Below are 13,778 nucleotides of genomic sequence, written 5' to 3'. Positions count from 1 at the left end.
CTGCACCCTGGCAGGAAAGTAAACGTAAAGTACAGAATATATGATTTATTGTTTATACTTCTATATAGATACATCGTTATAGTTAGTTTTTAGTCAAGTCATCTTTTGCACTAAAAAAAAAAAAAAATATATATATATATATATATATATATATATATATATATATATATATATATTTGGCTGCTGTTTTATAGGGCCCTAGAACGGAATAATGTCCTTTCCATTAATCTCAATGGGAAACGATAATGTGAGATATGAGTGTTTGAGGTATGAGGGTGGTCAAGGAACAAATTCAACTTGTATCTTAAGGATGATGTTGCATTTAAGTGGCGAGATGACTGAGCACCAGATGCTGATGCTCCCCCAGGCTTGTCACTGTGATTGAGCCCATCCTTAAATGCCATACACACACACACACACGCACACACGTCGCTTTCACCGCGCAGAGGCAGGATTAACCTGCTGCTGGCGGAGTAAATCCAGCGCTGCCTCCGCCTCTCCGTCTCCCTGTCTGGTTATCCCTTCACACGAGCACCCCATTCAAAGGGGACGACCGGCGGGGATTAATGACGTGTTAAGGGGGCGACAATGGAGGATTTAGATGCAGCTTGCAGTAAGGACAGGAGATTTGAGAACACGGGCCACCGGTTAGTGCTCACTGAAGTATGATTAGGTACGAGCAACCCCTACTACACACACAAAGAAAGCATGATGGACAGGTTATGTATTATCTTTGCATGTGCCTAGAGAATAGTGCGGTGACAAGATGGTCCTATAGTAAATATACCTTGAGAACCCTGCTGACCTTAAACTCAACAGCAGCAAGCTCCAGAAGCAAATGGAGGAGCCTGCATATTGTTTTCCAAAGTTGACACATGCTTAAGTGGGGTGCTTAAAACATCCGATGCCCCCCGCCTCCTGCTCGTAGACAGCTGGGTTAGGCTCCAGCACCCCCCGCAACACTCGTGAGGAGAAGCGATCATTTGAATCAGGTGTGCTGGAGGAGGGAAACATCTTTGCTGGTGACTCGTAAACGGTCTTTCCCAGCAACCTAACTGGTTGTTATTGTTGGCCATGATCAGGATTTGAAACCCGGCCCCTCGTCTCCAAAGTCAGCAGTGATACCCAATGGGCCATCCAGCTGCCACCAACAGTTTCTAAGAATGTCACATTGAGTTGGTTTCAGCTTTAGTACACAACAAATGGTGACCAGCTTTAGCCCTTCAGCCTCCAGACAAATGGAATATAAAATTGATGAATGGATATTTACAAACTGGGGTTGTGCAATTTGTTTTGCTCATGCATACCAAGTGGAAAAAAACAAAACCCAATCGGGTCATGTCAAACACGTAGGTGCAAATCCAGCCTATGGTTTATGCTTGCACATTGTACTCTATGTTACAGCCAGCACTGCAGCTGTGGAGAGGCTTGCATTTAAGGACATGCGCGCACCCTGAAATAAAGCTCCTCATGTGGCATACTGGACAAGAGCTTATATGTTCAATTTTTCTAAATTTTTATTATTTGTTGTGCTGATGACAAGCAGTCATAGCCTGAGAAAGGCTTAGTGTTAGTCACCATACTCTTAACCCTCCATGCCACACTTGCTTCCTTCTTACCAGCACACACACATTTACACACTGACACTCATATCCAGCCTGCTACCCATCTCTAAAACCTTCTCCCGTGCAATCTCCTGTGCATCAGCTGCCAAATGAAGTTCCTCTTTAGAAGCCACCCCCCCCACTTGCCCCCTCAAAAAAAAAAAAAAAGCCCGGGCTGTCAAATCGTCAGAGGCTCGGTGGCCAGCGGCATAGGCAGCCCTTGTGTTGAAGCCAATAATCCGGCGTCGGGCTTCAGGCGCGCAGAGAGCCGTGATTGACAGGCCTCGATATGAGGCCCTCGCCTCACTTGACATTTGGGTTTCATAAGGTCTGGAACAAAAGGCAGGGGCAAAATAATCAGAGACGGGCGCAGGCAAATAAATCTGTTTATTCCTCCTCACCTAACACCCCCGCCCCCTCCCTCACTTCAGCAACTCCCTTGCTCGCCCACATCACGGCTCGACCGCTGGAGATGATGGAGGGAGGGCATGATATTACCTTTTCTGAGCCTTAGTGGATTCACGCGCCACGACAGCGGGTCACTTTAGGCCCTGTGCTTACCTGAGATATTAGTTTGTATGTGTGCTGGACAGAGATGTGTATTTGGACAATGTGAGTGTGTGCTTGGGTGCACAGCCTGGTGTCTGTGTGAACCAACAGAAAGGATGAAGAGACAGATGCAGACAGAGGAGAGACGTGCTGTCAAAGTGTAGTTGATTATTTTGAAGAGTGGGCCACATATTGGCACTCGATGGCCCCTATTTGGGAACATCAGACCCTATTGAATACCTCGGAATCGGTACTAGGAGGAGTCTTATTATGCAAAGAGTAGTTGTATTGTGTTATGTTTTAGTGTAAAAAATGGTGGGTTGATGCCTGCGTGAATTCTGAAGTCAGATTTTTTTAGATAGATTCTGATATTTGTCAGAATGTAATACCGATAACCGATTAATCGGACGGTTGATAAAGAACATATTTAATATTGTTTTTGGGCCCCTAATGCTCAAAACAATAGGGATAAGAATTACAGGCGGAATATTTTACAATAATTTTCCTTTCAAATATGTATCACTTTACACAAAAGACAAAAATGTGTTCAAATTGACCAATTTTTGCAGATTTTGAAAGCTCTAATGTTAAATCCGTCGGACCCTTCAGTGATCACTTCGATGTAAGTGTAAATGTATTCATTGAAGACGCAGTAAAGTGTATTCAGAGATGTCATTCTGAATACATTATACATGTTTGAAGCTAATTTGAAGTCCGATGTGACAGCCGGCTTCAGGCTGGCATGGAACATTAGAGTGCCTCGTTGTCGGCCGTGAGTATGTAGAGAAAGAAGGCAGAAGAGCGAAGTGAAAAACACAAGTTGAATATGATAGCCAGTGCGTAGGCTGTGGCTTTGGGCAGGTGTGGCAGTTTTAGAGGGCCTTGTTGTTGGCTGTGCGGACACAAGTCACACATACCCTGACAAACTATTGGTGGCTATTAGGGCAAACAGAGAGACGGCTGATATTGGTACTAATCAATGACACCATTGATTGACTTAGGTTGTCTGGACACCCTCGAATGACGCAGACTGCCATTGAGCCGTAGGAGAGTGATGGAAAATGTCATCCTAATAATCAATCATTCAGGGACAAAGTCGGTAAGATGTTCAGTGAGGTAATAAAGGTGTAAAGTAACAAGTTAGTTAGTCGTTTGGCCCCAATTTAGGTTCCAGACTGAGCCAAGATAGCCCTTACACTACTGTACAGTATATGGCCCACTTTTGCAGCGGTAATAATTCAGATTGTGTTCACATCAGTACACCTCCGTGCGTTAATTATTCATGTGCAATACAAGCAGAATGGCCTACCTGTAAAGCTCAGTGACAATTTAATTGCGGGGTTGTAAAATGCAAAAACGTGGAAATCACTGCAGACTGTTTTAATGTCTTAATAAATAAATGGTAGAAACAAACAGGAGCGCATGTTCGCCTGGGAGACTGTGATAAAACACACATAAATCTAAGGATAGTTACAAGCCTGTGTCATTTAGCACCATACAGAGCCGTGGAGCCCCACGTGGGGTGCAGAATAAACGCCTCGCTCTTTGCAGTGGTGATTGGACAATACCATGGCGATTGACAGGTTCCTCTCGCGCGGCCGAGCCTCTTGCCGCTCGCCATTGGTCGCCATTAATGGCCACCTACAACCCAGCCGCCACGAATCAAGAGAACCAGGAAGTTGTAGTCTCTTACGGGGGACTCACACAGGCAGGACGCCGTGGCTTACACTACACGTCCCGACGCGACGTCAAAGTCGCGAATCTGTAATTGCGCTCGTTTTTGACTGGCTGCTTCTAAAATGTGGTTCGGCGAGGAAGGGGGGGGGCGAGCAAGCAGTCAGTGTAGCTGAAGTGGTCGCCGCCGCCTGGATGTGCACGTCAGCCGGGGGGAGAAAAGTCGGAAATTAAACGGTTGCCACCAAAGCGGGAGGACAAGTGGGGTCACGACATGGCGAAAAACAACCACTAAGAAGAGGGAATTCAACAACCTAAGCGACTACGCGGGGATATATTTTCTTCCGCACCTGACTGTTACACGGTGCGAGACTTTTTCCCGATTTATCTGAGCGAATGGCGACCAGCCAAAGGTTCGAGGATGTTCTCACTCTGTTGCTCGGCATCTAACTGACAATCTGACTGACCTTTTACGCACGGGAGCGAGCTACGCTTGACTCTTTTGTTTTTCGTCTTTACGGAGGAGGAACTTCTCAATGCCTTTTTAATGATTCGAGACTTGAGCAAGATGTACCCGCCGGCGCGGCATCCGGTAAGTACAAAGCCGTAGCCGTGTAGTCAACAACAAAAAGGTTATACTGTATTAAGAGCCGCGCGCCTGATGCGTAATCACTTTGGATCGAGTTTCCGTGTGGTTGAACGCTGGCACGGACAATTGCGCTCATTGACAGACTTTAGCGCGCGCGTGTGTGTGTGTGTGCGTGAGGGCGCGCGCGCGTGCGCGTGCGTGCGTGTTTGTGTGTGGCTAAAGAGAGACATGATGAAGGAGGCTGGGCGAAGCCTAAAGGCAGAGTGAGTGACAAAGGCTCATTGTGGTCATGACAGTGGAACCTCAGTTTGTTTCAGTTTCTCCTCTCTTCTTCTTCCTGTCCATCTTCTTCCACGGTTCTTTCGCTTCGGTTTGAGGTCCCACCCCAGCCCGGACAGCCATTTAAGTTCACTGTGTCTGAATCCTGCGACCGGATCAAGGAGGAGTTCCAGTTTCTCCAGGCCCAGTATCACAGGTGAGAGAAACACATCCATCCATTTTGGGTCGCAGGTGAGCTGGTGTAAGCACGTGAAAATTCCACACAAGGAGGCCAGAACTTGGACTCAAACCCTCCAAAAAAAAGATAACCAATCACCAATACGACCATGTACAATCAACTTCTACTATTTTCAGAAGATTCGAACTGGCTCTTCTCACAAATAGCCAAAATTTGCGTATAATTGCCCTCCATTGTAATACACTGAGAAAAAATAACAACAATCAAACCCTAAAAATTCCCCCCAAAACACAGATAAACATTCATTAAATGGTAAATAAGGCAAAAAAACAAAACGAAAAAACAACCATGCCTTTTTTTTATTATATCGTTCACTCGTCAATAAAAGGAAATTATTTTTAAAACAAATGTACCAATTCAACTTTTGCTTGTTGACTCTCCGTAATAAATATTGCCTAAATTATTCTAACATTGTTTTAATTTAAATGTATTTTACAAAATTTCTACAAACAAAGCAGTTAGTTCATTTCTTTTTGGATGACTTGCTCTCCCCTCATGGTAAAACCAAACAATAGTCCACAAAGTCACAAACATTATTCTGTATCAGCACATTGTATCATGTGTTCATACTTTTCAAGATGAATTGTGGGATCCATTAAGGACCTATATGGGGGTTAACCTATACTCACTTCACATTACAAAGTGAAAGAGTGCAACCCCTAATTGGACATGCCTGGAAGTCATAACAACAGAAACAACTACAAAATGGCCAGCTGACAATCTCGAGCGCTGTATAGTTGATAGGGATTGATTCTGAGCACATATCTTGTGTCTAGTAATTAGCTCTTGGTCTGGATTATAGTTCCCCTGACTCACACTGTTGATGTAAATTAATGAGAATGAACACAACACAATAAAAATTACCCCGCGACCCATATGGGAAAGGAAAACAATGGTCAAGACTGTACCAGGCAGGCGTTCTTGAAGTTTTTCGGTCCAGCTGGAGTCCAGCCATTTAATCCTAACGCCACTTAAAGGTAACTAAATAACATATTCTTTATTTATAATATGTATCCATCATCACTTGTTAGAAATGCTTTATGCATGAAGGAATGTCAGATTTTAATGTGATATGTCCTATCAGAGCTTTAAAATGGCCAAAAGGTAAGGTAGGGAAGGGATAGGGAGGAGTACTTGGTTTACTATGTTTGCGTCATTGGCACACTTGTGTACTTTTACAGTACCAGGTTCAATTTTTTTATTTGTGGAGCAATTTTGCAACGACTTCAAGCAAATTTCTAATTTTGACAAGCATTTTGTGGTTAATCCCTGGGAACTGAAGTCAGGAACAATAGAATAAAATGATTTAAACTAAAAAAATTTGACTATATAACGAATGAACAATCATTTTTCTTCCATTCATCGTCTGAGCCGCTTTTCCTCACAAGTGTGCTGGAACCCTTCTGGACTCGTCGCCAGCCAATCACAGGGCACACAAAGACGAACAACCATTCACACTCACAATGACACTTAGGACCAATTTAGAGTGCTCGATTAACCTACCGTTTATGTCTTTGCAATGTGGGAGGAAACCAGAGTACCCGGAGAAAACCCACGCAGGCACCGGGAGAACATACAAACTCCACACAGGGAGGCCGTAGCCATACCTCTCTGTACTATGAGGTGGACGTGATAATCAATATATGTATATACGTTTTTATTTATTTTAGTCACTTTGTGTATAGCACTAAATTGTATTTGTTCATCGAGAAAATTTTTTAGTGGGGCTATTTCAAACTCAAATGTAAATTTCAGTTTAACGTTATCTTTTCTCAATGGGTTGTATGTTTTTTTTTTTTTTAATTTAATTTTATTTATTTATTTTATTTTTTTATCAAAGCTTGGGAAAAAAAAGGATATGCTCTACCATAATGTAATTTTGAGAACATTTGTTGTGCAGACCTCAAAAGTCAAAATCTAATCTGGAAACGATTGTGAGAACAAACCAATAAGAAAACTGCTATTATAAATCTTGTGCGCTATCTTAATTTACTTTTGAGATTATAGGCCACTCCTCCTTGTTTAATTATTTTTTTGTTATAATTAATCTCCGGTTTCTGGTTCAGATTTTTCCCTCCAGAGTATAGACACTTCTTAATTTGCCTACTATTTTGTTGTTCGATGTTTGATGCTCTCCTCTTTAACGCCGGACTTGCGTGAAAAGTGTACTCGATCACCTAATTCCAGTCTTAAACGATAACGTGTCAGTTTTAGGTTATCTTAGCAATTAGCATATCTTCTCTGTCCTTCCTCGTCATCCCTTCTTGAGAATTATTTTTGTCAGAAGTGTATCTTAGTCGCAATGCGTTTGGCCACATTAGCTATCCAGCCAAATCTCGTTGCGAGCTACCTATTGTGGCGTAAATAACATTGAGCTTGCCTCTACCGGCAACGCGCAGATTGGTTACGTAAGCATGTTGCACCACATTAATACGTGCCTGTAAAGCTCAGCAAAGCTTTTTAGGACTATCTCCGCCGTTCAATTATCGTAAAATCTTACAAATCTGTGATTCTCAATTTATTACTTATTCAGTTGCGCAACATGTTTTGCTGAGGTACAAAATGCGCATTTTTGCTTGCAAGCTGCGATATTATGAAACTGGCAATACATACACAATTTTTTAAAATGATACCAATTAATGTAGGTTAGAGGAAACTTTTTTTTTTGCAGTGGTTCTCTAACTGGGGTCCACCAAAAGTCCTGAGAATCCAGTTTTAGAACCACTCTCCTTCGGGACTCAGTTGGACCTTTACTATACGACCCCCATTGCAACGAAATCTGCATTGTATTAACACGGTACGAAAGAGAAACAGTTTCTGGACAAGCATCATGCCGAGGCCACGTTCGCCCTACGCTGGTGACTAACCACAGGTAAACCCCATCATCCTCCACATGCACGTCTGCCTCTGCGAGTGCAAGAGGTGTGAAATACTTTTTAGCCGACATGATGAAGTGTGAAATGTATCGCTCGGGGCAGAACCACAAGCGCCATACCAATGCATAATAATCACCCACCTCTGGCTGCCCCTGTAATTATTGTCCAGTCACCTGGTGAGTGTTGGCCAGTGGGTTTCAAAGAACTGAAGAGAGCTGCATTATGCAACCTTGCAGTAGGGAAAACCAAAAATAATTACAGGAGACGTTTAGGTTTTTTTTTAGAGGAATATACATATTGGAAAAAAAAGCATTGAAACGAACAAGTATCTCTTTTTATCTGTTTCTTGCCATGCATTTAATTCTTAAAATCCACGAATTGTTACTTAAGCATTTCAGTTGATAGCCATGTGCTTCCTAACAAGGAGCTAATTGAATAGTCTCGTCAGACGGAGAAACCAAATAAAACACATGAGGAGAAAACTTAAATGGGTTTCTTTCTTCTCCTTCTGCTGTTATGAAACTGAATTTTGTTTGTTAAAGCGTAAGGCGTCTCTTTCAGTGTAATGAAGTCAAATCCTCATTTTGGATATTTAATGTACATCGAATATTTCCTCATAGTGGCTACATACTGGCCTAGCACATCTCAACTGAAACGGGTGTTTTTGTTTTTTTAATTGTCTTTTGACTTGGGCTTGCTTTTCTTTTCAATTTATAAAAAAATCATTTTTATGAGATCATTGTATACTTGAATAGCTTTACAGATGCGACGCACCAAGGTTATTATAGTTTAAAAAAACTATTGAAATAATTTAGAGAATTAGAATTGAAGTAACATTTTCACGAATGAAATAAAATAAAAAACAAAAAATACTCTCCAAAAAAAACAATAACTAACTGAAATGACATTTGAACTAAAAGTAACTGCAGCGAAAATGTTTGTCAATTAAATTCCTACATGATGAGCTTTCCAGTTTTATTTGAAATATATTAATTTCACTAGAACCGTACTGTCGTACATAACATAGAAGGTCAAATAGTCATTTAGGAATTGTAGTCTAGTTCACTTGATTACAAAATACTTGTACCTTTTTTAATCTTGCCACAAATACTCCATAAAAATACCACAAAAACACTAAAATTAGACACAACTAAGACAGAGCATACACCATAAAAAAACTAAAGCTAACACTAAAGTTAATTAAAGCGAAAGAAAAATAAAGCAACTAACAAAAAACAAACAAACCCACTCTCATGTTAGTTTCTGCGCCTCGTAAATTATTTCAGAATTCTGAGGCGCTTATGAATATTGTATGAGTCTAGAAACATCTAAAATGTATCACCGTTGCTCTTGAACGTATTCCAAAAAAGATACAAATATTCTTGTAGTTATTCATTCACCCCTGTATTGGTGCGTCAGCAGCCTCGCTTTACCTGCCCTGATGATGTTCAGCCCACGACTATCTCATAAAACACTCACACTAAAGAGTCGTCGTGGTAAGTGGATAGTTTCCTGTAATAGATGAGAAATAGGAAAGGGTTAAGCTTTAGTGTAACCACACTTGTGATATGGGCCCTCGCTAAATGGTTGTTTTTTTGTCGATGGTGCAATTCGGGCCTTATGTTGAGGTTTGTGTGGTTGTCTATTGATCCATTAATTACTGAGATGTACGTGCTGAGTAAGTGTCTGCAGGGGAAGCTGGTGAGCTCCGAAATGCCACATTAAAGTAGCAGGATGTGGTCGCGCGCAGCTTCTGCTTTTACATCCTTACATTGTTTTTGTGACAAATGTGAATCGCTAAGTGTGCAGAACGCGTTTATGTGACTCCCCACATCTACCTCACAGTTTGAAAATGGAGTGTGAGAAACTGGCGAGTGAGAAAACGGAGATGCAGAGACACTATGTCATGGTGAGTTTCACACCGCAAGATGGTGTGTGTTTTGATGCAAAAAGAAAATCACACCACGTTTTATTTTCTTTGCTCTGATCTTTTGTTTTTCAGTACTACGAAATGTCATATGGACTCAACATCGAGATGCACAAACAGGTAGGCAACATTTCAAAAAGTGCTGTGACCGGATTTCACTGGTGACTAGTTTGACTGTAACAAATTGTCCAGTTGGTTATTTTTAACTACTGATGTACAGAAATTGGTTTGAGAGTTAGACAATGTCCAGAACCCAGATCACAATTATATTTGACATGAATCAAGATTATTCCTTTCATACCTGAGCACACAAGCCACATGGCCAAGATGTAATTGTTTATCATACCATCCACAGTCAGGGTTTCGTGAAATAAAATGCACTGATATGGTTGGTTCTCACAAATTATGGTCCAAAAGTATGACAAGAGAGCCCAAAATTAAAGGTTTTCCAAAACCAGGTGAAAATGATAAATGCTTTAAATCAAACATTCCTGCAGTGTGCTCGGAATAGATAAAGGAGTCCTTTGTTTGTAAGATATTGTTTAAGGTCATGATCTACAATGTTGTGTTATATAGGAAAGGTTGGTAAGTGAAAAAGAAATTGACACTTGAACAGCTTCACTACCGTTATACAAAGACGTTCGATTGCATACCTGTTACAAAGGACCAGTTGTACGCAGAAAATGAACTCTGAATGGTGAACAATGGCTGTGATTTATGTAGCGTTCCACAGGAGGGACGATAGACTAGGGCTGGGCGATATGACCTCAAATCAATATCGCGATAAATTGGGCAATTTTACCTCGATAACAATAAATGCACGATAAATTCCCCCTGAGGACTAAAATCAAAATAAATGCAGGAAATGCATATTAACTGCTTTTTTTATTGACCAACTGGTACACATTACTTTCAATGAAAAATAGAAGTACAGAAATCATTTGAATAAACATTCAAAATAGCTTGCTTTGCATGATTTGAACAATGTCACAAAGAACAGCAGAAAAAGGGTACCTCTCACAAAATCTTTTTCTGCAAATATATTGTGCCGAGATGCTGTAATGCCATTTGCAAAGGCCTAGATTTGTGTAAACGTATTTTGTAAACAATATAAATAATGCCATGTGCAAAGGCGCTAGTCGCCTGTAAACAAAATGCTAAATAAAATGAAAAAAATGTCAATGGAATGCCAATGCCAAATAAACGCGTGTGCTTCATCAGGAAAATGCCGTCTCGAGTACCCTGGTGCGCGGTCGCCACTTGTCGTCTATGTAATGCACATTCAGGCTCAAACAGGGATCCATGTTGCAACTCGACCACAAGTCGGATGTGGATGCAAAATGCTTGACATGTCTCCGCTCCCGTCCCGATGTTGTCCATATTGGGAAGTACGGTTTGCAACAAATATTTTCGTACCTCTTGTCGCCTACGTTCATGAGGCGTTTAAATCCTGTGCGCTCCACTGTAACTAGAGGAGCTCTATCTTTAGCTATGTGCTAGGCTATCGCCTCCACCACTGACGTTCTCTCGTATGGTGTCGCCTCCGTTATGGGCTGTTGTCACTTGTCCAACCTTGCTTCTCACTTTGAACTTTTAGCACAAGCTCCAAGTCAACAGCGTGGTTGTGTTGTGGGTGGTGAAAAAGAAAAGGTTGGACGCGCTGTTTTGGTGCTTATGACGCACTTTGTAGTTCATGTTCTTTTGCTCAAACATCGTCTTTATGGAACCCAAAACATTTCCAAGCGACAGATGTTGAATTTCTTTTCGGGAAAAGCGCGACAGGAACAACTTCAACTGACGTTACTTCGTCTGCAGCCGTGTCAGCCGCTTCAGGATTTGAATCGCCAGCTACGAACGCATCTTCTGTTTACTTTCTTCTACAGCGCATGAGTCACGTGACTACAAGCGCTGTAGCCGTCTGAAAGAGGCATGAACTTCGCCGCAGACAGAAAAGACTTTTCTTTTTCTTTTTTAGACACCGAATTTACAGACAAGGGCAAAATTATGTCGGTCATTCTAATACATTTCGGGAACGGTCAATTTTCGGTTTATCGCCCAGCCCTACGATAGACAACAACAAAGGATCAGTGATTCGTTCACAAAACTCATAATGTCCGCAGCTGAACAGTGCGCCGTCCAAATCCTGCCGACTCGCAATAAAACACCAAAAAATGGTGACGTGTTGCAATGCCATTCTGGCAGTTTATTGATAACGGCTGTTTTTGAAACTGATGCATTTCACGGGTGTAAAGTGCTCTTAATTACAAGTGCGTGTTTGGCATGTCATGAAGAGGAAGTGGTCTCGATGGCTACTTTTCACCACTTAAAATACATTCACACACAAACAACTTGAATATCAGTCAAGTTGTTTATTTGATGTCTGGAATATTGTGAGCAGTGAAATCTGGTGATTGTGAACGCGGAGAAAAAAAACTCTGGAAATGGGTCAGCGCCACTCATACACCAATCTTGTCTATCACCCCCATAATACGAGTCGGGACAAATCTAAATCAAAAACAAAGTTAAGAATTGTGAAGAAATAAAAGCATGGTGTGTCATTGTGCTTCTTGGATGTAGCAGTATGCAAAATTCTGTCGACCTTTGGTGACAATTGATCACATCTGTGTCAACCTGTGTCATTGTGTCACCGCTATTTGAATTGCATTGTCACATTGGAGGAACTCTCGAATTCAGGGTCACCAATGTGGTGCACATGGGCCCCTAATAAAATAAAAATTTGGGGTGGTACTTGTTTGAGACCCACCACACTTGGCCATAACTCCTCTAATAATCCATATCATCCCGTTCATTCGAATAAGGTGTTTCCACTTGCAAAAAAATACTTTGTCATTTTGAATGAGTGAAGAAAAAAAGTCTTATGGATGAGGTTATGGCCATAAACGAGCATTTGCAACCACACCGTTTTTTCCCCCCTAAGGGCAGGGTGGTGTCATTAGCATAAACATCTGTGTTAAGTGCTCATCAACTGCAAGGTGAAACGGGCCATGGCAAGCCACGCATTCACCTGCGCGCACACACACGCGTGTGTGTGTGTGTGTTTGCCCAAGACTAAAAGGAGCTGAAAAATGCTTTACCATGCATTGTGCGTTTGTCTGCTTGCGTGTGGCCGCCTGTTTGTATACGCTACATGTTTACTTGGTGTGTGTACTGTATATGTGTGACTGCATGCACATTGCAGTTATTGATTTAATTTTGTGTGCACATTGTTCCTTGTGTCGTATCGTTTACGTGTGTGCGTAAATTGCAGAGTGTTAATGTGTTTCTGTATGACAAGTGTGTGCTTGTTTGCACGAGGGAATGTTGCACACGTTCGCAGCTTTTCACGGCGCACTAATCAGAGATGCGTGATGAAATATGAGGTGTCCATATAAATCCTGCTGCTGGCCACTTTTTGAAGCCCCTTTGTGTGCGCGCGGTTGTCTATAAAGCCAAGATGGAAACAAATACAAATGTGGCCGTTGTTTGTTTTCAGTGGGTGGGCAGTCCAGTGATTTCCTCTGTGGAGGGCGAATCTCTTCCATCTGCATTTGTGTGTCTCTTGTAGAACCAAACGATTTTCGCTGGACGTTTGTGTGCACACTCCTACACACGCAAGCCTCTGTGCAAATGTGTCTTTGGCATTCGATGTGACGATACGATTCCCTGACAGAGGTGGCAAAAGTACTTTGGGTCTCTGTACTCTGAGCTTGAGTAGAAATAGACATACTTGTTTCAAAAAAGGCTCGTCAAAGTAAAAATGCTGATTAAAATCCTGTACTGAAGTGAATTTTCAAAACTAAAGTGAATATTAATTTTTACTACCTAATATGATAATTTTCGCACAGCTCAAAAAAACCTCACAAAATATTTTCGCTCTTTTCATTATCTTAAACATTTCTTGAACTGAGAAGATGAACAAAAAAAAATCACTGCATGTTATATTTTTTAACCAAGGCCTAGCTAACATTTGGACATGCAACTTTGCTGATTTAAACTGAGAAACCAATGGATGCCAAATCATACCAACTGAAAAAAAAAAGAC

General features: G+C 41.6%; 1 protein-coding gene across 7 annotated transcripts in view; it reads left to right on the top strand.

Moving 5' to 3' along the window:
* The first annotated feature begins 3,843 nt into the window (after nt 1–3,843).
* LOC148344119 (transducin-like enhancer protein 4) overlaps nt 3,844–13,778 on the top strand; it is a 29,904-nt gene continuing 19,969 nt past the window's right edge. For 6 of the 7 annotated variants that reach the window (XM_088293486.1, XM_088293451.1, XM_088293480.1 and 3 more), the window contains exons 1-4: nt 3,844–4,419; nt 4,794–4,891; nt 9,655–9,718; nt 9,812–9,856. In XM_088293486.1, the coding sequence (XP_088149612.1) occupies nt 4,375–4,419; nt 4,794–4,891; nt 9,655–9,718; nt 9,812–9,856 (252 nt within the window). In that variant the 5' untranslated portion in view covers nt 3,844–4,374. The remainder of the gene's footprint in view (nt 4,420–4,793; nt 4,892–9,654; nt 9,719–9,811; nt 9,857–13,778) is intronic. The other variant, XM_088293462.1, reaches the window with a different exon arrangement.

This window comes from Idiotropiscis lumnitzeri, chromosome 1 (assembly GCF_059441095.1).
Source record: "Idiotropiscis lumnitzeri isolate Australia: NSW breed Sydney's pygmy pipehorse chromosome 1, RoL_Ilum_1.0, whole genome shotgun sequence".
In the NCBI taxonomy this organism is placed as follows: Eukaryota; Metazoa; Chordata; class Actinopteri; order Syngnathiformes; family Syngnathidae; genus Idiotropiscis; species Idiotropiscis lumnitzeri.
Note: the sequence above shows the minus strand (reverse complement) of the source record. Positions and strands in the feature narration are given on the sequence as shown.